At 46.5% G+C, this 25,128-nt stretch overlaps 1 protein-coding gene and 1 long non-coding RNA gene across 9 annotated transcripts; one reads left to right on the forward strand and one right to left on the reverse strand.

Moving 5' to 3' along the window:
* LOC127926835 (medium-chain acyl-CoA ligase ACSF2, mitochondrial-like) lies at nt 1-24,806 on the forward strand. 8 transcript variants are annotated; one of them, XM_052512458.1, is made up of 17 exons: nt 1-25; nt 1,652-1,823; nt 6,083-6,275; nt 11,292-11,420; nt 11,518-11,571; nt 12,413-12,531; nt 14,866-15,028; nt 15,844-15,939; nt 17,858-18,006; nt 18,182-18,273; nt 21,351-21,427; nt 21,518-21,625; nt 21,808-21,959; nt 22,089-22,230; nt 23,350-23,460; nt 23,581-23,649; nt 23,796-24,806. In XM_052512458.1, exons 2-17 carry the CDS (start codon nt 1,666-1,668, stop codon nt 23,844-23,846), a joined length of 1,863 nt encoding a protein of 620 aa, XP_052368418.1. In that variant the 5' UTR covers nt 1-25; nt 1,652-1,665; the 3' UTR covers nt 23,847-24,806. The 8 variants fall into 8 exon arrangements, 7 of the variants coding, with proteins under 7 accessions (XP_052368418.1, XP_052368417.1, XP_052368414.1 ...); XM_052512457.1 differs by lacking the exon at nt 1-25 and adding an exon at nt 702-801; XM_052512454.1 differs by lacking the exon at nt 1-25 and adding an exon at nt 708-843.
* On the reverse strand, nt 22,726-23,441 carry LOC127926838 (uncharacterized). Its single transcript, XR_008125193.1, has 4 exons — nt 23,334-23,441; nt 23,121-23,258; nt 22,988-23,079; nt 22,726-22,864 (listed from the first exon to the last, which is right to left on the reverse strand). It is a non-coding gene; the product is annotated as an uncharacterized LOC127926838 (long non-coding RNA).
* Nucleotides 24,807-25,128: the final 322 nt, after the last annotated feature.

Here is a 25,128-nt window from a genome sequence, read left to right on the forward strand (position 1 = left end):
GGCATTGTGAAGCAGAATGACGCTCGTAGGTACCCCGTCTAACTGGGAGTGGGGACAGACAATTGTAAATGGTTTTAGACGGGGCTTTACTTTAATCAAAGTACAGTACAGATTCAAAGAATGCAGGCAATGCAAAAGCTAAACAAATTATGTTCTACTTCAGTCGTGCTTCTACAAAAACTACAGATATAACTGGGTGATCAATAAATCATGGGACTTATGTCAGTTGCTCGGTCTTAGCAAGGATTCCTTGTCTAATGATTATGCCCGCTAGCGATGTCTCTATACAGAAGAATCGAGCTAACTTAAAAATAGCTTGCAAAACTATTTAGCGTAGCTTAGGTGCTTCTACACCTGCATTGCTTGCTGTTTGGGGTTTTCTGGCTGGGTTTCTGTACAGCACGTTGAGATATCAGCTGCTGTAAGAAGGGCTTTATAAATACATTTGATTTGAGCGTAATCGATTTCTGTAAATAGCATCAGACTACAAAGTTAGAGTTGTAGAAAACTCTTAATAACAGTGATTTGGACAATAGCTTCCAAAAACGTATTCCAGAGAAGAAAATAGCTTGCTACTTAGCCAGAAAATAAAGACATGTTAATTTACCCGCCTTGACAGCTGGGTATTTATGTTGGATATGCGCATTCAGGATGTGCGCATTCAGGATGTGTGCGCACGTCGTGTTTCGTAACAGGTTGTACCAGGAAAGTCACTGCGGGCAAGTGAGCGGACACTTCCAAAACGCGGTCAAGCCTAAACATCGTTCAGCCATCCGTTCTTCAGTTTCCTCCTGAATTTATGTGCGCAAATACACAACACTTTACGGTATCGCGTGTTTTCTGGTAGGGAAACTTATGTTATACTTGAAAAGATCGGAGAAAAGTTTTCTGAAGTTAGAGCACATTTTGTCATTTACTGTAAGGATATGAGTTTTCAAAGCAGCATGGAAGTTCTGTGTAACGACCTAGCGATGAAAGCCTACCCATTACCAAGGCAAAATAAGAAAAAGTGCGAGTAATCTATTTTGTAATGACGTGTTATTCAGAAGTAATTGTTCACAGTAAATGTGTTGCATTGAGTTTGCTATACAGCCGCGAAATGATTTGAGATAGATGCGCTTGCTGAAAGAAATAACTTCTTTAGAAATTCGACATACTTATTAATGTGCTTGCGGTAAATCTGACACGTATTTGTCATGTGCATGCTGAAAGCACATAAATTATCAAAACTTATCCAACTTCAGAATGTGCAGGTTCCTGTTTGATACTATTCATACTTGTTGTACTGCAACCAATATTAGCTTAAAACCCAATGCATTTCAATGGTCATCGACTTTCTAGATTCTAGATGGGTCATTCCACGAAATAGAGTGCCTTTTGCTTTCCTTTGATATTTTACATAGGAATTGTGCACCAATATTGAATTTCAAAAACCTCTTACATTAATAAGTGCCTCTCTTAATAGAAACCACATGGAAAATTTAATTAAATCACTTTTATAATATGAATAAAGACTTAATAAAATGCCCAAACTCTGCATTTGTACATGTCCCTTCTCATGTTTTTCTGACTTCAAGAAGATTTTAAGCCAACATTTTTAACAAAGGGTCTAAATGGGTTCAGAACATAATAAATCTGGTGTTATTTTCAGAGCTGACTGAGGCCATGTCAGCGGTGTGGATCAGCTCCTCTCTACTGAGGTCCAGGGCAACTCACCTCAGACAGCTCAGTGTGTTCTCTAGAAGGGCTGTGTTACAACCTCTACAGGTGGTCTCCTCACTACAGAAGACATGGACACCTGGGAACCCAACCTGGTGCTGTAGGTAGGTCAGTTCTCTTCACATTGTCAGACATAAACAGACTAGCTGGATTATTTCTGTCATTTTGCAAGTTATGTTTCCTTTCTAAAGCCCACCTCTGACCTTTGACAGAGATTGTAGATGACATTGTGTCATTCAGACCTATAGAGCACACCACTAGTTGGGGTCAATCCCGTTTCAATGTAGTCAATTACAGTTGCAGTGATCGGTATGATCCGTCAACTGTAGAGTATGGACTTGATGGCCTGTATGTGTCTTGACTAGTATTCAGACTGAGGGTAATGTATTTCAATGCCTGCTGAGCCATGCTCAAGTCACTGCATACTATAGAAACAATCCTTTTCAGAAACAGGTTTTTAAAATATGTTTTTACTTGGATTCTCCAGCCCAGTTTCTGCTTTGTCTTGGCTGTAAGGAAAGGGGCTCAGCGTGGTTGTCTGGGCTCAGCGTGGTTGTCTTGGCTGTAAGGAACGGGGCTCAGCGTGGTTGTCTTGGCCATAAGGAACGGGGCTCAGCGTGGTTGTCTTGGCTGTAAGGAACGGGGCTCAGCGTGGTTGTCTTGGCCATAAGGAACGGGGCTCAGCGTGGTTGTCTTGGCTGTAAGGAACGGGGCTCAGCGTGTTTGTCTTGGCTCAGCGGGCTCAGCGTGGTTGTCTTGGCCATAAGGAACGGGGCTCAGCGTGGTTGTCTTGGCTGTAAGGAACAGGGCTCAGCGTGGTTGTCTTGGCTGTCAGGAACGTGGGCTTGGCGTGGTTGTCGGGGCTCAGCGTGGTTGTCTTGGCCATAAGGAACGGGGCTCAGCGTGGTTGTCTTGGCCATTGTCCAGCCGGGTTTCTGCGTGGTTGTCTTGGCTTTAAGGAACGGGGCTCAGCGTGGTTGTCTTGGCTGTAAGGAACGGGGCTCAGCGTGGTTGTCTTGGCTTTAAGGAACGGGGCTCAGCGTGGTTGTCTTGGCTGTAAGGAACGGGGCTCAGCGTGGTTGTCTTGGCTGTAAGGAACGGGGCTCAGCGTGGTTGTCTTGGCTTTAAGGAACGGGGCTCAGCGTGGTTGTCTTGGCTTTAAGGAACGGGGCTCAGCGTGGTTGTCTTGGCTTTAAGGAACGGGGCTCAGCGTGGTTGTCTTGGCTGTAAGGAACGGGGCTCAGCGTGGTTGTCTTGGCTCAGCGTGGTTGTCTTGGCTGTAAGGAACGGGGTTCAGCGTGGTTGTCTTGGCTTTAAGGAACGGGGCTCAGCGTGGTTGTCTTGGCTGTAAGGAACGGGGCTCAGCGTGGTTGTGGCTCAGCGTGGTCTTTAAGGAACGGGGCTCAGCGTGGTTGTCTTGGCTGTAAGGAACGGGGTTCAGCGTGGTTGTCTTGGCTCAGCGTGGTTGTCTTGGCTCAGCGTGGTTGTCTTGGCTGTAAGGAACGGGGCTCAGCGTGGTTGTCTTAGGAACGGGGCTCAGCGTGGTTGTCTTGGCCTGTAAGGAACGGGGTTCAGCGTGGTTGTCTTGGCTGTAAGGAACGGGGCTCAGCGTGGTTGTCTTTAAGGAACGGGGCTCAGCGTGGTTGTCTTGGCTGTAAGGAACGGGGCTCAGCGTGGTTGTCTTGGCCGTAAGGAACGGGGCTCAGCGTGGTTGTCTTAAGGAACGGGGCTCAGCGTGGTTGTCTTGGCTGTAAGGAACGGGGCTCAGCGTGGTTGTCTTCTTAAGGAACAGGGCTCAGCGTGGTTGTCTTGGCCATAAGGAATGGGGCTCAGCGTGGTTGTCTTGGCCGTAAGGAACGGGGCTCAGCGTGGTTGTCTTGGCCTTAAGGAACGGGGCTCAGCGTGGTTGTCTTGGCCGTAAGGAACGGGGCTCAGCGTGGTTGTCTTGGCTTTAAGGAACGGGGCTCAGCGTGGTTGTCTTGGCTTTAAGGAACGGGGCTCAGCGTGGTTGTCTTGGCGTAAGGAACGGGGCTCAGCGTGGTTGTCTTGGCAGCGTGGTTGAACGGGGCTCAGCGTGGTTGTCTTGGCTGTAAGGAACGGGGCTCAGCGTGGTTGTCTTGGCCGTAAGGAACGGGGCTCAGCGTGGTTGTCTTGGCCGTAAGGAACGGGGCTCAGCGTGGTTGTCTTGGCCAGAACGGGGCTCAGCGTGGTTGTCTTGGCTTTAAGGAACGGGGCTCACTTGGGGGCTCAGCGTGGTTGTCTTGGCTTTAAGGAACGGGGCTCAGCGTGGTTGTCTTGGCTTTAAGGAACGGGGCTCAGCGTGGTTGTCTTGGCTGTAAGGAACGGGGTTCAGCGTGGTTGTCTTGGCCGTAAGGAACGGGGCTCAGCGTGGTTGTCTTGGCTGTAAGGAACGGGGCTCAGCGTGGTTGTCTTGGCCTTAAGGAACGGTGCTCAGCGTGGTTGTCTTGGCCGTAAGGAACGGGGCTCAGCGTGGTTGTCTTGGCCGTAAGGAACGGGGCTCAGCGTGGTTGTCTTGGCACGGAACACGTTTGTCACGTATCCGTTATCTCTGGTTTCCCCTCTGAAAGACTTCGTGTCCTGTGACCTGATGGGAGAATAGTGAGTGAGGTGGGCCTTATCTGTGCTGTTTCCCCAACGGCTCCCAAGAGAACAGAGGGGACGGGAGAGAACAGAGGGGACGGGAGAGAACAGAGGGGACGGGAGAGAACAGAGGGGACGGGAGAGAACAGAGGGGACGGGAGAGAACAGAGGGGACGGGAGAGAACAGAGGGGACGGGAGAGAACAGAGGGGACGGGAGAGAACAGAGGGGACGGGAGAGAACAGAGGGGACGGGAGAGAACAAGGGAGAGGGGAGAGAACAGTGGAGAGGGGTCCACTATGAAACCACAGTCCGGGAACACAACTTCTTCTGTTTCAAAATAGATTACTGTCATGGATAAAGAACACCCTCACAGTCAACTCTACAGTCTGTAAACCAAACCGATCCCTTTGTTTCTTCTCCCTCTTTGTGTACCAACCCATCCCTCTGTGTCTGGGCGGCAGGTAGTCTAGTGGTTAAGAGCAATGGGCCAGTAAGCAAAAGGTCTCTGGTTTGAATCCCAGAGCCGACTTGCTCTTGAGCAAGGCATTTCACCCTAATTGCTCCTGTGGGCCTCTCTGGATAAGAGTGTCTGCTAAATGACTCAAATGTAAATATCTACTCCCTCTCTCTGTTCCAACCCATGTCTCTCTGTTCCAACCCATGTCTCTCTGTTCCAACCCATTTCTCTCTGTTCCAACCCATGTCTCTCTGTTCCAACCCATCTTTCTGTTCCAACCCATGTCTCTCTGTTCCAACCCATGTCTCTCTGTTCCAACCCATGTCTCTCTGTTCCAACCCATGTCTCTCTGTTCCAACCCATGTCTCTCTGTTCCAACCCTTCTCTCTCTGTTCCAACCCTTCTCTCTCTGTTCCAACCCTTCTCTCTCTGTTCCAACCCATGTCTCTCTGTTCCAACCCATGTCTCTCTGTTCCAACCCTTCTCTCTCTGTTCCAACCCATCTCTCTCTGTTCCAACCCATCTCTCTCTGTTCCAACCCATGTCTCTCTGTTCCAACCCATGTCTCTCTGTTCCAACCCTTCTCTCTCTGTTCCAACCCTTCTCTCTCTGTTCCAACCCATGTCTCTCTGTTCCAACCCATGTCTCTCTGTTCCAACCCATGTCTCTCTGTTCCAACCCTTCTCTCTCTGTTCCAACCCATTCTCTCCCTGTTCCAACCCATGTCTCTCTGTTCCAACCCTTCTCTCTCTGTTCCAACCCTTCTCTCTCTGTTCCAACCCTTCTCTCTCTCTGTTCCAACCCATGTCTCTCTGTTCCAAACCATGTCTCTCTGTTCCAACCCTTCTCTCTCTGTTCCAACCCTTCTCTCTCTGTTCCAACCCTTCTCTCTCTGTTCCAACCCATGTCTCTCTCTGTTCCAACCCATGTCTCTCTCTGTTCCAACCCATGTCTCTCTCTGTTCCAACCCATGTCTCTCTCTGTTCCAACCCATGTCTCTCTCTGTTCCAACCCATGTCTCTCTGTGTACCAACCCATGTCTCTCTGTGTACCAACCCATCTCTCTGTGTTTACTCCCTCTTTTAACTCTCTCTGTATCAGACTTTGGTCAACTACAGTACATATGTCAAATACTTGGTTGTGTTTACTGTAGTTTGCCTGGTACAATGGAACCAATTAAATAGTCCTCTATGTCCAAATTCCAAAGTGTTATCAAGTGCACCTAAAAACAGCTTCCAACTATTTCCCTCATGTATTTGACCCAGGTCTACTCTGTCTACTGTTCATGTCTGTCCCTCAACAGATCCCTCCATGTGGACAGTCCCCCTGGTCCCAGGGCAGAGCTTCAGCTACGTCCATGGGGCCTCCTCAGTGTCCCTGCTGGGCCAGACGGTGGGTCAGAGTTTGCAGGGGCAGCTGACCGCTGGCCCAATAGAGAGGCTCTGGTGTTCCTGCAGGATGGAGTCCGTAAGACCTTCTCCCAGTTTCAGGAGGACGTAGGTCTTTCATCCACCCTCTCTTCTAATCTATTTCATCATATCTAGAGATCATTGTTAGGCTGTTACCTCTGTTCCCACTCAAAGCACATTCAGCAGGACTATCTGTCAGTGCATCTGATTGGTGGTTTACCAAATAGTAACATAGCTATTATGTGTCAGTGCATCTGATTGGTGGTTTACCAAATAGTATCATAACTATTATGTGTCAGTGCATCTGATTGGTGGTTTACCAAATAGTAACATAACTATTATGTGTCAGTGCATCTGATTGGTGGTTTACCAAATAGTAACATAACTATTATGTGTCAGTGCATCTGATTGGTGGTTTACCAAATAGTAACATAACTATTATGTGTCAGTGCATCTGATTGGTGGTTTACCAAATAGTATCATAACTATTATGTGTCAGTATATTGTTGGGAAACTATTGATTACCACTAGCATCTAAGCAGACAGACAGTAACATGGAGGAAATAGGGAAAATCTGTCCCTATTCATGGTGTAACACCCTGAGGCCTGCTAACTAGGACATCCATGGTGAAACACCCTGAGGCCTGCTAACTAGGACATCCATGGTGTAACACCCTGAGGCCTGCTAACTAGGACATCCATGGTGTAACACCCTGAGGCCTGCTAACTAGGACATCCATGGTGAAACACCCTGAGGCCTGCTAACTAGGACATCCATGGTGTAACACCCTGAGGCCTGCTAACTAGGACATCCATGGTGTAACACCCTGAGGCCTGCTAACTAGGACATCCATGGTGAAACACCCTGAGGCCTGCTAACTAGGACATCCATGGTGAAACACCCTGAGGCCTGCTAACTAGGACCTCCATGGTGAAACACCCTGAGGCCTGCTAACTAGGACATCCATGGTGAAACACCCTGAGGCCTGCTAACTAGGACATCCATGGTGTAACACCCTGAGGCCTGCTAACTAGGACATCCATGGTGTAACACCCTGAGGCCTGCTAACTAGGACATCCATGGTGAAACACCCTGAGGCCTGCTAACTAGGACATCCATGGTGAAACACCCTGAGGCCTGCTAACTAGGACATCCATGGTGAAACATCCATGGTGAAACTGAGGCCTGCTAACTAGGACATCCATGGTGAAACACCCTGAGGCCTGCTAACTAGGACATCCATGGTGAAACACCCTGAGGCCTGCTAACTAGGACATCCATGGTGTAACACCCCCTAACTAGGCATCCATGGTGAAACACCCTGAGGCCTGCTAACTAGGACATCCATGGTGAAACACCCTGAGGCCTGCTAACTAGGACATCCATGGTGAAACACCCTGAGGCCTGCTAACTAGGACATCCATGGTGAAACACCCTGAGGCCTGCTAACTAGGACATCCATGGTGTAACACCCTGAGGCCTGCTAACTAGGACATCCATGGTGTAACACCCGAGGCCTGCTAACTAGGACATCCATGGTGTAACACCCGAGGCCTGCTAACTAGGACATCCATGGTGAAACACCCGAGGCCTGCTAACTAGGACATCCATGGTGAAACACCCGAGGCCTGCTAACTAGGGCATCCATGGTGAAACACCCTGAGGCCTGCTAACTAGGACATCCATGGTGTAACACCCGAGGCCTGCTAACTAGGACATCCATGGTGAAACACCCTGAGGCCTGCTAACTAGGACATCCATGGTGAAACACCCTGAGGCCTGCTAACTAGGACATCCATGGTGAAACACCCTGAGGCCTGCTAACTAGGACATCCATGGTGTAACACCCTGAGGCCTGCTAACTAGGACATCCATGGTGTAACACCCTGAGGCCTGCTAACTAGGACATCCATGGTGAAACACCCTGAGGCCTGCTAACTAGGACATCCATGGTGAAACACCCTGAGGCCTGCTAACTAGGACATCCATGGTGTAACACCCTGAGGCCTGCTAACTAGGACATCCATGGTGAAACACCCTGAGGCCTGCTAACTAGGACATCCATGGTGTAACACCCTGAGGCCTGCTAACTAGGACATCCATGGTGAAACACCCTGAGGCCTGCTAACTAGGACATCCATGGTGTAACACCCTGAGGCCTGCTAACTAGGACATCCATGGTGTAACACCCTGAGGCCTGCTAACTAGGACATCCATGGTGAAACACCCTGAGGCCTGCTAACTAGGACATCCATGGTGAAACACCCTGAGGCCTGCTAACTAGGACATCCATGGTGTAACACCCTGAGGCCTGCTAACTAGGACATCCATGGTGTAACACCCTGAGGCCTGCTAACTAGGACATCCATGGTGTAACACCCTGAGGCCTGCTAACTAGGACATCCATGGTGTAACACCCTGAGGCCTGCTAACTAGGACATCCATGGTGTAACACCCTGAGGCCTGCTAACTAGGACATCCATGGTGTAACACCCTGAGGCCTGCTAACTAGGACATCCATGGTGTAACACCCTGAGGCCTGCTAACTAGGACATCCATGGTGTAACACCCTGAGGCCTGCTAACTAGGACATCCATGGTGTAACACCCTGAGGCCTGCTAACTAGGACATCCATGGTGTAACACCCTGAGGCCTGCTAACTAGGACATCCATGGTGTAACACCCTGAGGCCTGCTAACTAGGACATCCATGGTGTAACACCCTGAGGCCTGCTAACTAGGACATCCATGGTGTAACACCCTGAGGCCTGCTAACTAGGACATCCATGGTGTAACACCCTGAGGCCTCCATGGTGAAACACCCTGGAGGCCTGCTAACTAGGACATCCATGGTGTAACACCCTGAGGCCTGCTAACTAGGACATCCATGGTGTAACACCCTGAGGCCTGCTAACTAGGACATCCATGGTGAAACACCCTGAGGCCTGCTAACTAGGACATCCATGGTGTAACACCCTGAGGCCTGCTAACTAGGACATCCATGGTGTAACACCCTGAGGCCTGCTAACTAGGACATCCATGGTGTAACACCCTGAGGCCTGCTAACTAGGACATCCATGGTGTAACACCCTGAGGCCTGCTAACTAGGACATCCATGGTGAAACACCCTGAGGCCTGCTAACTAGGACATCCATGGTGAAACACCCTGAGGCCTGCTAACTAGGACATCCATGGTGTAACACCCTGAGGCCTGCTAACTAGGACATCCATGGTGAAACACCCTGAGGCCTGCTAACTAGGACATCCATGGTGAAACACCCTGAGGCCTGCTAACTAGGACATCCATGGTGTAACACCCTGAGGCCTGCTAACTAGGACATCCATGGTGTAACACCCTGAGGCCTGCTAACTAGGACATCCATGGTGTAACACCCTGAGGCCTGCTAACTAGGACATCCATGGTGAAACACCCTGAGGCCTGCTAACTAGGACATCCATGGTGAAACACCCTGAGGCCTGCTAACTAGGACATCCATGGTGAAACACCCTGAGGCCTGCTAACTAGGACATCCATGGTGTAACACCCTGAGGCCTGCTAACTAGGACATCCATGGTGTAACACCCTGAGGCCTGCTAACTAGGACATCCATGGTGTAACACCCTGAGGCCTGCTAACTAGGACATCCATGGTGAAACACCCTGAGGCCTGCTAACTAGGACATCCATGGTGTAACACCCTGAGGCCTGCTAACTAGGACATCCATGGTGAAACACCCTGAGGCCTGCTAACTAGGACATCCATGGTGAAACACCCTGAGGCCTGCTAACTAGGACATCCATGGTAACACCCTGAGGCCTGCTAACTAGGACATCCATGGTGTAACACCCTGAGGCCTGCTAACTAGGACATCCATGGTGAAACACCCTGAGGCCTGCTAACTAGGACATCCATGGTGAAACACCCTGAGGCCTGCTAACTAGGACATCCATGGTGAAACACCCTGAGGCCTGCTAACTAGGACATCCATGGTGAAACACCCTGAGGCCTGCTAACTAGGACATCCATGGTGTAACACCCTGAGGCCTGCTAACTAGGACATCCATGGTGAAACACCCTGAGGCCTGCTAACTAGGACATCCATGGTGAAACACCCTGAGGCCTGCTAACTAGGACATCCATGGTGAAACACCCTGAGGCCTGCTAACTAGGACATCCATGGTGTAACACCCTGAGGCCTGCTAACTAGGACATCCATGGTGAAACACCCTGAGGCCTGCTAACTAGGACATCCATGGTGAAACACCCTGAGGCCTGCTAACTAGGACATCCATGGTGTAACACCCTGAGGCCTGCTAACTAGGACATCCATGGTGAAACAACAGAGACATATATAAACAGCTTTGTAATAATATATTCCATTCCATTTATACACATACTCATAAACACCAACCGCAGAGTTGTTAGTGTAATTTAATTATGCCAAGGTGCTTTCATCAATTGAAAACCCTTAATCTATTTTATGAGAATTTGTAAGATTCTTGTTTGCATAAAATAGACGCAGACCAGTCTTTCAATAGTAGGTAACAGAATTTATTCTCGGAGCGCGCTGACACTTAACCACGAGCAACAGTTTATATACAGATCATGACGGAATTTCATTGCTTGACCAGAATCCCCTCCTCTCGACCGGGACAAAGTGAGGAGAAAAGTTCATTCTAACTTACTAACACACTCCCAGGTAACTTTTGACCCCTCAACATTATCGACCACTGAGCTGACAGTTCTAATTAACAGAACCAAGGAATGCACTCACTGCCTTATCTAAAAACCCCAGAGCTAAGTTTCTGTAGGTTCAACCACAGGTTAACAACCTTATTTGTTTACACAGTCCCCAACCCATTCGTTTCTTCCGAGTTGGAATGGTGTTCATTAACTTTAATTCCTCCTTGTCCGTGTCACACAATCCCTTCTTATGAACTCATATTGTTAAAACAGAGTATAAATTTACTTAGTTACAATTCTATTTAAAATGGGGATATTGTTTATTCATTTATTCATAATAATCCCAACAAGAATGCCTTTACATATCGGGATATCATCCTGTATATTACTTCCTGGGTCATGGTCTCCCTCCTCCCCAGGTTGACCAGGCCGCTGCAGGTCTCCTGGCCCTGGGTCTGAAGAGAGGGGACAGACTAGGAGTCTGGGGGCCCAACACATACCACTGGATCCTGTTTCAGTTCGCCACAGCCAAGGCCGGCATCATACTGGTGAAGATGAGCTATTATATTAGATTCTAAAATGAACATGTATTATCTGTTAGGATCTATTGGTCCTAATATTAAAGTATTGTTCTAATCTCTACAGGTGTCGATAAACCCAGCCTATCAGCTGAAGGAGCTGGAGTTCACCCTGGGGAAGGTTTGTTCTTATCCAGTACAGTGTTGTTTTACACTTCCTGGATAGACTGAATGAATAGCTGAACTGATCCTGACCCTGGTGCTGTCTGTGTCCCACCCAGTTTAAGACCCAGAGGTTCTGTTATCTCTGTCTCTGTAGGTGCAGTGTAAAGCTGTGGTGTGTCCCACCCAGTTTAAGACCCAGAGGTTCTGTTATCTCTGTCTCTGTAGGTGCAGTGTAAAGCTGTGGTGTGTCCCACCCAGTTTAAGACCCAGAGGTTCTGTTATCTCTGTCTCTGTAGGTGCAGTGGTGTGTCCCACCCAGTTTAAGACCCAGAGGTTCTGTTATCTCTGTCTCTGTAGGTGCAGTGGTGTGACCCACCCAGTTTAAGACCCAGAGGTTCTGTTATCTCTGTCTCTGTAGGTGCAGTGGTGTGACCCTTCCCAGTTTAAGACCCAGAGGTTCTGTTATCTCTGTCTCTGTAGGTGCAGTGGTGTGACCCACCCAGTTTAAGACCCAGAGGTTCTGTTATCTGTAGGTGCAGTGGTGTGTCTTCCCAGTTTAAGACCCAGAGGTTCTGTTATCTCTGTCTCTGTAGGTGCAGTGTAAAGCTGTGGTGTGTCCCACCCAGTTTAAGACCCAGAGGTTCTGTTATCTCTGTCTCTGTAGGTGCAGTGTAAAGCTGTGGTGTGTCCCACCCAGTTTAAGACCCAGAGGTTCTGTTATCTCTGTCTCTGTAGGTGCAGTGGTGTGTCCCACCCAGTTTAAGACCCAGAGGTTCTGTTATCTCTGTCTCTGTAGGTGCAGTGGTGTGACCCACCCAGTTTAAGACCCAGAGGTTCTGTTATCTCTGTCTCTGTAGGTGCAGTGTAAAGCTGTGGTGTGTCCCACCCAGTTTAAGACCCAGAGGTTCTGTGACATGCTGAGACAGATCTGCCCAGAGATGGACACAGCAGAGTCAGGGGTCTTCAGGAGCTCCAGGTATGTTAATATTGTACTACTGGACCATGACTGAGTCAACAGACAGGTATGTTAATATTGTATTACTGCATCATGACTGAGTCAACAGACAGGTATGTTAATATTGTACTACTGCATCATGACTGAGTCAACAGACAGGTATGTTAATATTGTACTACTGCATCATGACTGAGTCAACAGACAGGTATGTTAATATTGTACTACTGGACCATGAGTGAGTCAACAGACAGACAGGTATGTTAATATTGTACTACTGGACCATGAGTGAGTCAACAGACAGGTATGTTAATATTGTACTACTGGACCATGAGTGAGTCAACAGACAGGTATGTTAATATTGTGTGCATCATGACTCAACAGACATCATGATCATGGTCAACAGACAGGTATGTTAATATTGTATTACTGCATCATGACTGAGTCAACAGACAGGTATGTTAATATTGTGCGTCAACAGACAGGTATGTTAATATTGTATTACTGCATCATGACTGAGTCAACAGACAGGTATGTTAATATTGTACTACAGTATGTTAATATTGTATTGCATAAACCAGTCAGACAGACAGGTATGTTAATATTGTTACTGCATCATGACTGAGTCAACAGACAGGTATGTTAATATTGTACTACTGCATCATGACATCAACAGACAGGTATGTTAATATTGAGTCAACAGATAGTCAACAGACAGGTATGTTAATATTGTACCCATTGTACTACTGCATCATGACTGCGTCAACAGACAGGTATGTTAATATTGTACTACTGGACCATGACTGAGTCAACAGACAGGTATGTTAATATTGTACTACTGCATCATGACTGCGTCAACAGACAGGTATGTTAATATTGTATTACTGCATCATGACTGAGTCAACAGACAGGTATGTTAATATTGTACTACTGCATCATGACTGCGTCAACAGACAGGTATGTTAATATTGTATTACTGCATCATGACTGAGTCAACAGACAGGTATGTTAATATTGTACTACTGCATCATGACTGAGTCAACAGACAGGTATGTTAATATTGTACTACTGGACCATGAGTGAGTAAACAGACAGATATGTTAATATTGTACTACTGCATCATGACTGCGTCAACAGACATATTGTATTACTGCACCATGAAGTAAACAAGTACCTAGCAGGATAGCTAACATCATAGATATAGAACCCTGAACAGATATGTGATCTGTGGCTAACATATTTATAGCCATAGTAGAGATCCCATTAAATTACTAGAAGGGCTATGTCATAAACCCTCAGTTCCTGAATGGTATGATAATGGCAGCCATTTTGGTCAGGGACAAATCCAAACCAGCCTAATTGAAAGGAAAGGAAGTAGAGGCATAGGTGATGCACTTCCTGCTTTTACTGATGCAGGAACATAAACGTAAGGCATGTGATACTGTATATCAGAAATGGTGTATTAGAATTATTGGCTAATGTGAAACACAGTAGAAGGGAACACAGCAACTCTGCTGGATCGACTCTGAATAAGAAATATTACCACCAGTGGATGTCTATTTACCTGTAAATGGAACCTCAGTATCTGTGTATGGTGATGGTGACAGACAGGGACAGTAGAGGACCTAATGAAGGCTGTTACTGTAATGTTACCGTAATGTTACTGTAATGTAATGGTCATTGTGTTACTGTAATATTACTGACAGTGTTACTGTAATGTAACTAATGTTACTATCATTGTGTTGCTGTAATGTTACCGTAATGTAACGGTCATTGTGTTACTGTAATGTTACTGTCATGGTCATTGTGTTACTGTAATATTACTGACAGTGTTACTGTAATGTAATGGTCATTGTATTACTGTAATGTAACTGTCATTGTGTTACTGTAATTTTAATGTAACGGTCATTGTGTTACTGTAATGTTACTATAATGAAACGGTCATTGTGTTACTGTAATGTTACTGTAATGTAACGGTCATTGTGTTACTGTAATGTTACTGTAATGTAGTGGTCATTGTGTTACTGTAATATTACTGACAGTGTTACTGTAATGTAACTAATGTTACTATCATTGTGTTGCTGTAATGTTACCGTAATGTAACGGTCATTGTGTTACTGTAATGTTACTGTCATGGTCATTGTGTTACTGTAATATTACTGACAGTGTTACTGTAATGTAATGGTCATTGTGTTACTGTAATGTAACTGTCATTGTGTTACTGTAATTTTAATGTAACGGTCATTGTGTTACTGTAATGTTACTGTAATGTAACGGTCATTGTGTTACTGTAATGTTACTGTAATGTAACGGTCATTGTGTTACTGTAATGTTAACCTACTGTCTTCCTCCTGCCAGACTACCAGACCTGCGTATGGTGATTGTGACAGACAGCAGACAGACAGGGACTGTACATGTAGAGGATGTGATGCAGGCTGGAAGCAGACAGCACCACCAGGAGCTGCAGGACCTGCAGACCAAACTGTCCTTCGACGACCCCATCAACATACAGTTCACATCCGTAGGTCTCCTGTTGAAAGAAGAAGAATTCTTTACGGCTGATTTCCTGGACACAGATTACCCTGTCGAGGACACAGATTACCCTGTCTAGGACACAGATTACCCTGTCTAGGACACAGATTACCATGTCTACCCTGTCTAGGACACAGATTACCCCTGTCTAGGACACAGATTACCCTGTCTAGGACACAGATTACCCTGTCTAGGACACAGATTACCCTGTCTAGGACACAGATTACCCTGTTAGGACACAGATTACCCTGTCTAGGACACAGATTACCCTGTCTAGGACACAGATTACCCTACCCTGTCTAGGACACAGATTACCCTGTCTAGGACACAGATTACCCTGTCTAGGACACAGATTACCCTGTCTAAGACACAGATTACCCTGTCTAGGACACAGATTACCCTGTCTAGGACACAGATTACCCTGTCTAGGACACAGATTACCCTGTCTAGGACACAGATTACCCTGTCTAGGACACAGATTACCCCTGTCTGTCTAGGACACAGATTACCCTGTCTAGGACACAGATTACCCTGTCTAGGACACAGATTACCCTGTCTAGGATTACCCTGTCTAGGACACAGATTACCCTGTCTAGGACACAGATTACCCTGTCTAGGACACAGATTACCCTGTCTAGGACACAGATTACCATGTCTAGGACACAGATTACCCTGTCTAGGACACAGATTACCCTGTCTAGGACACAGATTAGTCTGTCTAGGAGATTACCCTGTCTAGGACACAGTTCTCTAACGGAATCCCCCCCAACAGTATTAGTCTGTCTGATGTCTACTGTTCTCTAGGGAACAACAGGAAGTCCTAAAGGTGCCACCCTCTCCCACCACAACATCGTCAACAACGCCTATTTTGTGGGTCTACGTCTGGGATTCAACTGGAAGGTCAGTGGAGACATGAGACTATTATTATCTCTCTGTGTCGCCTCTCTCTCTCTGTGGCTCTCTCTCTCTCTCTCTCTCTCTCTCTCTCTCTCTCTCTCTCTCTCTCTCTCTCTCTCTCTCTCTCTCTCTCTCTCTCTCTCTCTCTCTCTCTCTCTGTGGCCCTCTCTCTCTCTGTGGCCTCTCTCTCTCTCTGTGGCCCTCTCTCTCTCTGCCCACTCTCTCTCTCTGTCGCCCTCTCTCTCTGTCACTCTCTCTCTCTGTCGCTCTCTCTCTCTGTGGCCCTCTCTCTCTCTCTGTGGCCCTCTCTCTCTCTCTCTGTCTGCCCTCTCTCTCTCTCTCTCTCTCTCCCTCTCTCTCTGTGGCTCTCTCTCTCTGTCGCTCTCTCTCTCTGTCGCTCTCTCTCTCTCTCTCTCTGTCGCCCTCTCTCTCTCTCTCTGTGGCCCTCTCTCTCTCTCTCTCGCTCCTGGCCCTCTCTCTCTCTCTCTGTGGCCCTCTCTCTCTCTCTGTGGCCCTCTCTCTCTCTCTGTGGCCCTCTCTCTCTCTCTGGCTCCTCTCTCTCTCTCTCTGGCCCTCTCTCTCTCTCTCTCTCTGGCCCTCTCTCTCTCTCTCTCTGGCCCCTCTCTCTGTGGCCCTCTCTCTCCTCTCTCTGTGGCCTCTCTCTCTCTCTCTCTGTGGCCCTCTCTCTCTCTCTCTGTGGCTCCTCTCTCTCTCTCTGTGGCCCTCTCTCTCTCTCTGTCGCCCTCTCTCTCTCTCTGTGGCCTCTCTCTCTCTGTCCCTCTCTCTCTCTCTGTGGCCCTCTCTCTCTCTCTCTGTCGCCCTCTCTCTCTCTCTGTGGCCCTCTCTCTCTCTCTCGCCCCTCTCTCTCTGTCGCTCTCTCTCTGTGGCCCTCTCTCTCTCTCTGTGGCCCCCTCTCTCTCTCTCTGTGGCCTCTCTCTCTCTGTGGCCCTCTCTCTCTCTCTCTGGCCCTCTCTCTCTCTCTCTCGCCTCTCTCTCTCTCTCTGTCGCCCTCTCTCTGTGGCCCTCTCTCTCTGTCGCCCTCTCTCTCTCTCTGTCGCCCTCTCTCTCTCTCTGTCGCCCTCTCTCTCTCTCTGTCGCCCTGGCTCTCTCTCTGTGGCTCCTCTCTCTCTCTCTGTCGCTCTCTCTCTGTCGCTCTCTCTCTCTCTGTCGCTCTCTCTCTCTCTCTCTCGCTCTCTCTCTCTGTGGCGCTCTCTCTCTCTGTCGCCCTCTCTCTCTCTCTGTCGCTCCTCTCTCTCTCTCTGTCGCTCTCTCTGTCTCTGTCGCCCTCTCTCTCTGTCGCCCTCTCTCTCTCTCTCTCTCTGTGGCTCTCGCTCTCTCTCTCTGTGGCGCTCTCTCTCTCTGTGGGCTCTCTCTCTCTCTCTGTGGCGCTCTCTCTCTGTCGCCCTCTCTCTCTCTCTCTCTGTCGCTCTCTCTCTCTGTCGCTCTCTCTCTCTCTGTCGCTCTCTCTCTCTGTCGCCTCTCTCTCTGTCGCCCTCTCTCTCTCTCTCTCTCGCCCTCTCTCTCTCTCTGTCGCTCTCTCTCTCTCTCTGTGGCGCTCCTCTGTGGCGCTCTCTCTCTGTCGCCCTCTCTGGCGCTCTCTCTCTCTGTCGCCCTCTCTCGCTCTCTCTCTGTCGCCCCTCTCGCTCTCTCTCTGTCGCCCTCTCTCTGTCGCTCTCTCTCTGTGGCGCCTCTCTCTGTGGCGCTCTCTCTCTGTCGCCTCTCTCTCTCTCTCTGCGCTCCTCTCTCTCTGTCGCTCTCTCTCTCTGTGGCGCTCTCTCTCTGTGGCGCTCTCTCTCTGCGCTCTCTCTCTCTCTCTGTGGTGCTCTCTCTCTCTCTGTCGCTCTCTTTCTCTCTGTCGCTCTCTCTCTCTGTTTCTCTCTACTTTTCTCATGTAACCTCTGCTCTGGTTGCTTCCCCTCAGCCTATAAGAGCGTGTGTTCCTGTTCCCCTGTACCACTGCATGGGCTCAGTGTTAGGAGCGATGTGTTTGGCACTGCATGGCATCACCCTGGTCTTCCCCTCTGCTGGGTACGACAGCCGTGCCAACCTGGAGGCCATTCAGAATGAAAGGTAGTAAAGTTTAGGAACCTCTTCCTTAAGTGACTTACACATCCTGGAGACTTACAATAGAGATATTTCATGTCAGTCTGTTGTAATAAGAATAATATAAATAGCTGCCACTGAGCACATTGAGAATGAACCTCTATAATACACTAAATACCTCTCTATATGTTCTCTGTTTCAGGTGTAATTTCCTCTACGGAACTCCTACCATGTACATTGACATGCTTGGACAGCCTGACCTACACAACTATGACCTGTCATCAGTTGAATCTGGTGAGAGATTTGAGGTTTGTTTGTGTAGACTGTTGTTTGATGGCTGGAAATACATAAAAATAAACTGAATTGCTGTGATAAAGTTTAAGCTTAACGGGGTAATTTGCAGTTGCTACATCCATTTTTGGACTTATATATTAAATTCATGTACCCTTTGATTCTTGAAGATTATAACATACTAACATTTTGATCTTAACTTCAGCTGTCGCACGCCCAAAATATAAGCCTGTTTTACTCTGGCAATGTTTTAAACATTGTATGGTTTTAGTCTGGAGCCCTGTTTTAACCTGTTTTGAGGCTCTTGACTAACATTTTCAGTCGGGGTCTCTGGCGCGCTATGGTTTTCAGTCGGGGTCTCTGGCGCCGCTATGGTTTTCAGTCGGGGTCTCTGGCGCCGCTATGGTTTTCAGTCTGGGTCTCTGGCGCCGCTATGGTTTTCAGTCGGGGTCTCTGGCGTCGCTATGGTTTTCAGTCGGGGTCTCTGGCGCCGCTATGGTTTTCAGTCGGGGTCTCTGGCGCCGCTATGGTTTTCAGTCGGGGTCTCTGGCGCCGCTATGGTTTTCAGTCAGGGGTCTCTGGCGCTGCTATGGTTTTCAGTCTGGGTTTTCTCTGGCGCCGCTATGGTTTTCAGTCTGGGTCTCTGGCGCTGCTATGGTTTTCAGTCTGGGTCTCTGGCGTCGCTATGGTTTTCAGTCGGGGTCTCTGGCGCTGCTATGGTTTTCAGTCTGGGTCTCTGGCGCTGCTATGGTTTTCAGTCTGGGTCTCTGGCGTCGCTATGGTTTTCAGTCTGGGTCTCTGGCGCTGCTATGGTTTTCAGTCGGGGTCTCTGGCGCTGCTATGGTTTTCAGTTTTCAGTCGCTATGGGTCTCTGGCGCTGCTATGGTTTTCAGTCGGGGTCTCTGGCTGCTATGGCAGTGTCTCTGGCGCTGCTTGGGCGCTTTTCAGTCTGGGTCTCTGGCGCTGCTAGTCGGTGTCTCTGGTTTTCAGTCGGGGTCTCTGGCGCTGCTATGGTTTTCAGTCTGGGTGGTTTTCAGTCGGGGCTGGCGCTGCTATGGTTTTCAGTCTGGGTCTCTGGCGCTGCTATGGTTTTCAGTCTGGCGGCTATGGTTTTCAGTCTGGTGCTGCTATGGTTTTCAGTCGGGGTCTCTGGCGCCGCTATGGTTTTCAGTCGGGGTCTCTGGCGCCGCTATGGTTTTTCAGTCGGGGTCTCTGGCGCCGCTATGGTTTTCAGTCTGGGTCTCTGACGTCGCTATGGTTTTCAGTCTGGGTCTCTGGCGCTGCTATGGTTTTCAATTGGTGGCACCAGTTCATGATTTGGTTGCACCAATATCTTGGCACTCAATAGAAACATTTTATAATCTTGTTATAAAGTCATTCACTGTGGTTTACAGAGAAGGTATGATTAAAGAACAACATTTATCATCAAACATGTCCAAGCAGTAATGATTCAGGTCATTTTCATCTACAACTTAAACTATTCCCTAAGTACTGTTGCAACCTCAGACAACATTTTCCAGAGAAGCCCAATTCCCAATTCAACCAATAGCAAAATCCTCTGACAATGGTTTCAAAATAATACACAATTAAATTAAACACAGATGACCCTTACTAATCAGGAATCTCTCTGATACGTTGTGATGGACTGTCATTATAAATGCTTCACAGGAACCTGGTCAAATTAGGTTTGTAGTGTGGCTAGCCACTGAATGAGTCTGAATTCACTGTCAGCATGCAGTCAAAGCTACCAACCACTTTTAGACATTACTAGTGTTCTCAAATCGTTTCCTGATGTCGACAATAGATATGAGTTGAATTCATAATATGGCAAACTTAGCTAGCTTACATACATTTAGAGAAAACAAGTTGTATTAAGTGGCTAGCTAACTAGCTAGCATTAGCAATGTTTGGTGGTCAATGAGACTGAGAGCTAGCTAACCAGCTGAGTTAGCGAACAATGTAACAAAATAATAATTTTGAAAAGGCTCTGCATTTCAGGAATCACAGTAGCAAGCATTGGAACGCTGCGATTGGTTGCCCAAAATTCTGGGGCGAGGCTTAGTGAAGCTCTCTGCATCTCAAAGACAGAACAGAAATGTTGTTTTTTAAAACAGTGCCTGTCGCTCAATATTGAGGGTTGAGAAATAGTGATCATACCCCTAGAAAGCAGAGACCCTTCCCCTCTTCAACTAACAACATGTTTTCAAAACATATGTTTTTCCCACAACTGCATTTTGAAAGAAAGCATTTTTCTCTTCTACTAAATAGATATTTGGAAGGAGAGGGCGTGGCTGGCTCATCACAGCAGCTGGCCCCGGTCAAATGGACACTTTCATGGCAGGACTCAATTCACTTTAGGCGTACTGCTTGACCAAATCATGATTTTATCCAAAACAATAAGAAGTTTTGAGTGACGTGACCAGCAGTTTTTCTACATCCACAGCCAGGTCAAAGGGCTGCAAACTGCGACTAAATGGTCTCGGTCTGATGCCCTCCTAAAACAATCATTTGTATATTATGGATTGCTCCTAAAACAATCATTTGTATATTATGGATTGCTCCTAAAACAATCATTTGTATATTATGGATTGCTCCTAAAACAATCATTTGTATATTATGGATTGCTCCTAAAACAATCATTTGTATATTATGGATTGCTCCTAAAACAATCATTTGTATATTATGGATTGCTCCTAAAACAATCATTTGTATATTATGGATTGCTCCTAAAACAATCATTTGTATATTATGGATTGCTGGTCCTTTCATCCATATCTCTATGAATTTGAGAGTGGTTACATGTCTCCGCCCCCATCCCTCAGATTTTTACCAAAACAGTGGCGGGGTGTCAATTTGTTTTATTTTTCAACTGCAGATTGCCCCTTTTAATAGTAATATAATTTATTGGTAATACAGTTATAGTATTTGTGAAGGGTGGTGGTTGATTAATATGCTGTATAAAGCAGTAGTATAGTATTTGTGCCCAGGAAGGGTGGTGGTTGATTAATATGCTGTATAAAGCAGTAGTATAGTATTTGTGCCCAGGAAGGGTGGTTGTGATTTCTGTTGTTGTGTTCCAGGGTTTATGAGTGGGTCTCTTTGTCCTCCTGAAGTCATGAGGAAACTCAAAACTGATATGAATGTCAATGATATGATAGTAAGTACTTCCCATCTTTTTCTCTGTCTGTGTGTATAATATACTTTATAATCTGTATGGGGTAACACAACGTTCCCTTGGTAACATCAGATAGGCTATGGGACCACAGAGAACAGCCCTGTAACATTCCTTGGTTTCCTGCGAGACAACGAGGAACTGAAGACCGAGACGGTGGGATGTATCCTGAACCACACAGAGGTATCAAACGTTGTGTGTGTGTGTGTGTGTGTGTGTGTGTGTGTGTGTGTGTGTGTGTGTGTAGAGAGGCAGTCATGTGTCTAATGTCAGAGTCCTAATTCATCTACATGCAGTATGTGTAATGTTTATATTCCTCCTTCATTAAAACACACATGAAACCCTACCTGTGTTCTCCTGGCCAGGCGAAGGTGGTGGATGTGTCCTCTGGAGAGGTGGTTCCTCTCGGGGATCCAGGAGAGCTGCTGATCAGAGCTTACTCTGTTATGTTGGAGTACTGGGACGACCCAGACAAGACCAGTGAGGCTATCGCCAAAGACCGCTGGTACAGAACCGGGTAAGAAATGAGATGGAGAGAAAGAGATGGAGGGAGAGAGAGATAAAGACACACAGAGAAACAAACAGAGACCCAGACAGCAACAGATGAAAAGTGAGCGCCAGCATCAACTGTTTAATGTCTCCACAGTGACATAGCCAGTCTGGACAGGTTTGGGTACTGCCGTATAGTGGGACGTATAAAGGACATGATCATACGTGGAGGAGAGAACATCTACCCTGCTGAGATAGAGAAGTTCCTTCACACCCATCCCAACGTACAGGAGGCCCAGGTGAGAACCACACCCATCCCAACGTACAGGAGGCCCAGGTGAGAACCACACCCATCCCAACGTACAGGAGGCCCAGGTGAGAACCACACCCATCCCAACGTACAGGAGGCCCAGGTGAGAACCACACCCATCCCAACGTACAGGAGGCCCAGGTGAGAACCACACCCATCCCAACGTACAGGAGGCCCAGGTGAGAACCACACTCATCCCAACGTACAGGAGGCCCAGGACTCAGCACCACTAGAGGGCATTAGAGAATAGAACAGCACCACAGTAACACCATACAACCAAGTTACACAAATCTATCCAGGAAATGTTAGTACCAGAACCTTTCATTTCCTGTCTTAATTTCTCAATACTCATATCACCATATGATGTCCATACACAATGTCAACAGTAGGTATGGTTGGGTCAGTTTTTGATTCCAGTGTATCCAGGTAGTCCTGTCCTGTCCCCCTCTTTCTTTAGGTGATTATATTCTCTCCTGTCCTGTCCCCTCTCTTTCTCCCCAGGTGATTATATTCTCTCCCTGTCCTGTCCCCCTCTCTTTCTCCCCAGGTGTTTATATTCTCTCCCTGTCCTGTCCACCTCTCTTTCTCCCCAGGTGTTTATATTCTCTCCCTGTCCTGTCCACCTCTTTCTCCCCAGGTGTTTCATTTCCCTGTCCTGTCCATCTGTTTCCCCAGGTGTTTATATTCTCTCCCTGTCCTGTCCACCTCTCTTTCTCCCCAGGTGATTATATTCTCTCCCTGTCCACCTCTCTTTCTCCCCAGGTGATTATATTCTCTCCCTGTCCTGTCCACCTCTCTTTCTCCCCAGGTGATTATATTCTCTCCCTGTCCTGTCCCCCTCTCTTTCTCCCCAGGTGATTATATTCTCTCCCTGTCCACCTCTCTTTCTCCCCAGGTGATTATATTCTCTCCCTGTCCTGTCCCCCTCTCTTTCTCCCCAGGTGATTATATTCTCTCCCTGTCCTGTCCATCTCTCTTTCTCCCCAGGTGATTATATTCTCTCCCTGTCCTGTCCACCTCTCTTTCTCCCCAGGTGTTTATATTTCTTCCTGTCCATCTCTCTTTCTCCCCATTCTCTCCTGTCCTGTCCACCTCTCTTTCTCCCCAGGTGATTGGTGTGAGAGATGAGAGGTTGGGGGAACAGGTGTGTGCCTGTATCAGACTGAAGGAGGGACAGGACTGTAGCAGAGAGGAGATCAGAGACTTCTGCAAGGGACAGGTGACACAGAGACAGGAAGTGACATGACCTGTGATTCGATCATTGTCAGGTTTATAACTTCTATTATATACTATGTTATATTGTGTTTATAGCTACAGGCATCTGCTTCTACTGTTCCAGATTTCTCACTTCAAGATCCCCCACTATGTGGTGTTTGTGGACAGCTATCCACTGACTGCCTCTGGAAAGGTAGGATGGCTTCATGACAGCGTATTTTCTCTGTCTTCATTCATATCAGCAGCGGACCAATGTTCTATATCATGAAATTGATAATCAGAGTAATTATACCAGAACAGACGACTGGGCTGATCACCTCTGTGTTTGTCCTTTTCTAGATCCAGAAGAATAAACTGAGGGAGGAGATGGAGAAGAAGCTGGGTCTGTGATGGACAGAGGGACCTAGACAGACTGGGCTAATAGCAACCCACATTGAGCACCGTTTACACCGTCAATACGCACAAAGATCATCCGCATCCGAATCTGAATTACAACCACTGACATTTAGTTGTGGCTGCTGCCAACATTTTAATTTTTTACTATTTTGTCCTCTGGTGGGTAATATCTTCAGATTAATCACGTAACTATTTGACAATCATTTTGTTCAAATGAAATGAGGCATTTCCTTGTTTACCACAGAGAATCTACTGTGGCAATTGACCCTCCCCATGTTATGAATGGAAAGGTCATGTTGGTGTACCTACTTGTATTTCCAATGTATGTCATCCATTAATGAGTAATACATCCATTAATATAATCCATTAATGAGTAATACATCCATTAATATAATCCATTAATGAGTAATACATCCATTAATATAATCCATTAATGAGTAATACATCCATTAATATAATCCATTAATGAGTAATACATCCATTAATGAGTAATCCATCCATTAATATAATCCATTAATGAGTAATACATCCATTAATATAATCCATTAATATAATCCATTAATATAATCCATTAATGAGTAATCCATCCATTAATATAATCCATTAATATAATCCATTAATATAATCCATTAATGAGTAATCCATCCATTAATATAATCCATTAATGAGTAATCCATCCATTAATATAATCCATTAATGAGTAATCCATCCATTAATATAATCCATTAATGAGTAATACATCCATTAATATAATCCATTAATGAGTAATACATCCATTAATATAATCCATTAATATAATCCATTAATATAATCCATTAATATAATCCATTAATGAGTAATCCATCCATTAATATAATCCATTAATATAATCCATTAATATAATCCATTAATATAATCCATTAATGAGTAATCCATCCATTAATATAATCCATTAATATAATCCATTAATGAGTAATCCATTAATATAATCCATTAATATAATCCATTAATATAATCCATTAATGAGTAATCCATTAATATAATCCATTAATATAATCCATTAATGAGTAATCATCCATTAATATCCATTAATATAATCCATTAATATAATCCATTAATATAATCCATTAATATAATCCATTAATGAGTAATCCATCCATTAATATAATCCATTAATGAGTAATCCATCCATTAATATAATCCATTAATCCAGTAATCCATTAATATAATCCATTAATATAATCCATTAATGAGTAATCCATCCATTAATATAATCCATTAATATAATCCATTAATA

The sequence above is a fragment of the Oncorhynchus keta genome, unplaced genomic scaffold, assembly GCF_023373465.1.
Source record: "Oncorhynchus keta strain PuntledgeMale-10-30-2019 unplaced genomic scaffold, Oket_V2 Un_contig_8444_pilon_pilon, whole genome shotgun sequence".
Lineage (NCBI taxonomy): Eukaryota > Metazoa > Chordata > Actinopteri > Salmoniformes > Salmonidae > Oncorhynchus > Oncorhynchus keta.

What these genes read in the sequence shown, in the direction of transcription:
- LOC127926835 (XM_052512458.1), top strand. Translation starts at nt 1,666, where the DNA reads ATGTCAGCGGTGTGGATCAGCTCCTCTCTACTGAGGTCCAGGGCAACT. An exon ending in TGGAGTTCACCCTGGGGAAG is followed by an intron (nt 11,572 to 12,412) that starts GTTTGTTCTTAT and finishes CTGTCTCTGTAG; the next exon opens with GTGCAGTGTAAAGCTGTGGT. An exon ending in GAGGCCATTCAGAATGAAAG is followed by an intron (nt 18,007 to 18,181) that starts GTAGTAAAGTTT and finishes TCTCTGTTTCAG; the next exon opens with GTGTAATTTCCTCTACGGAA.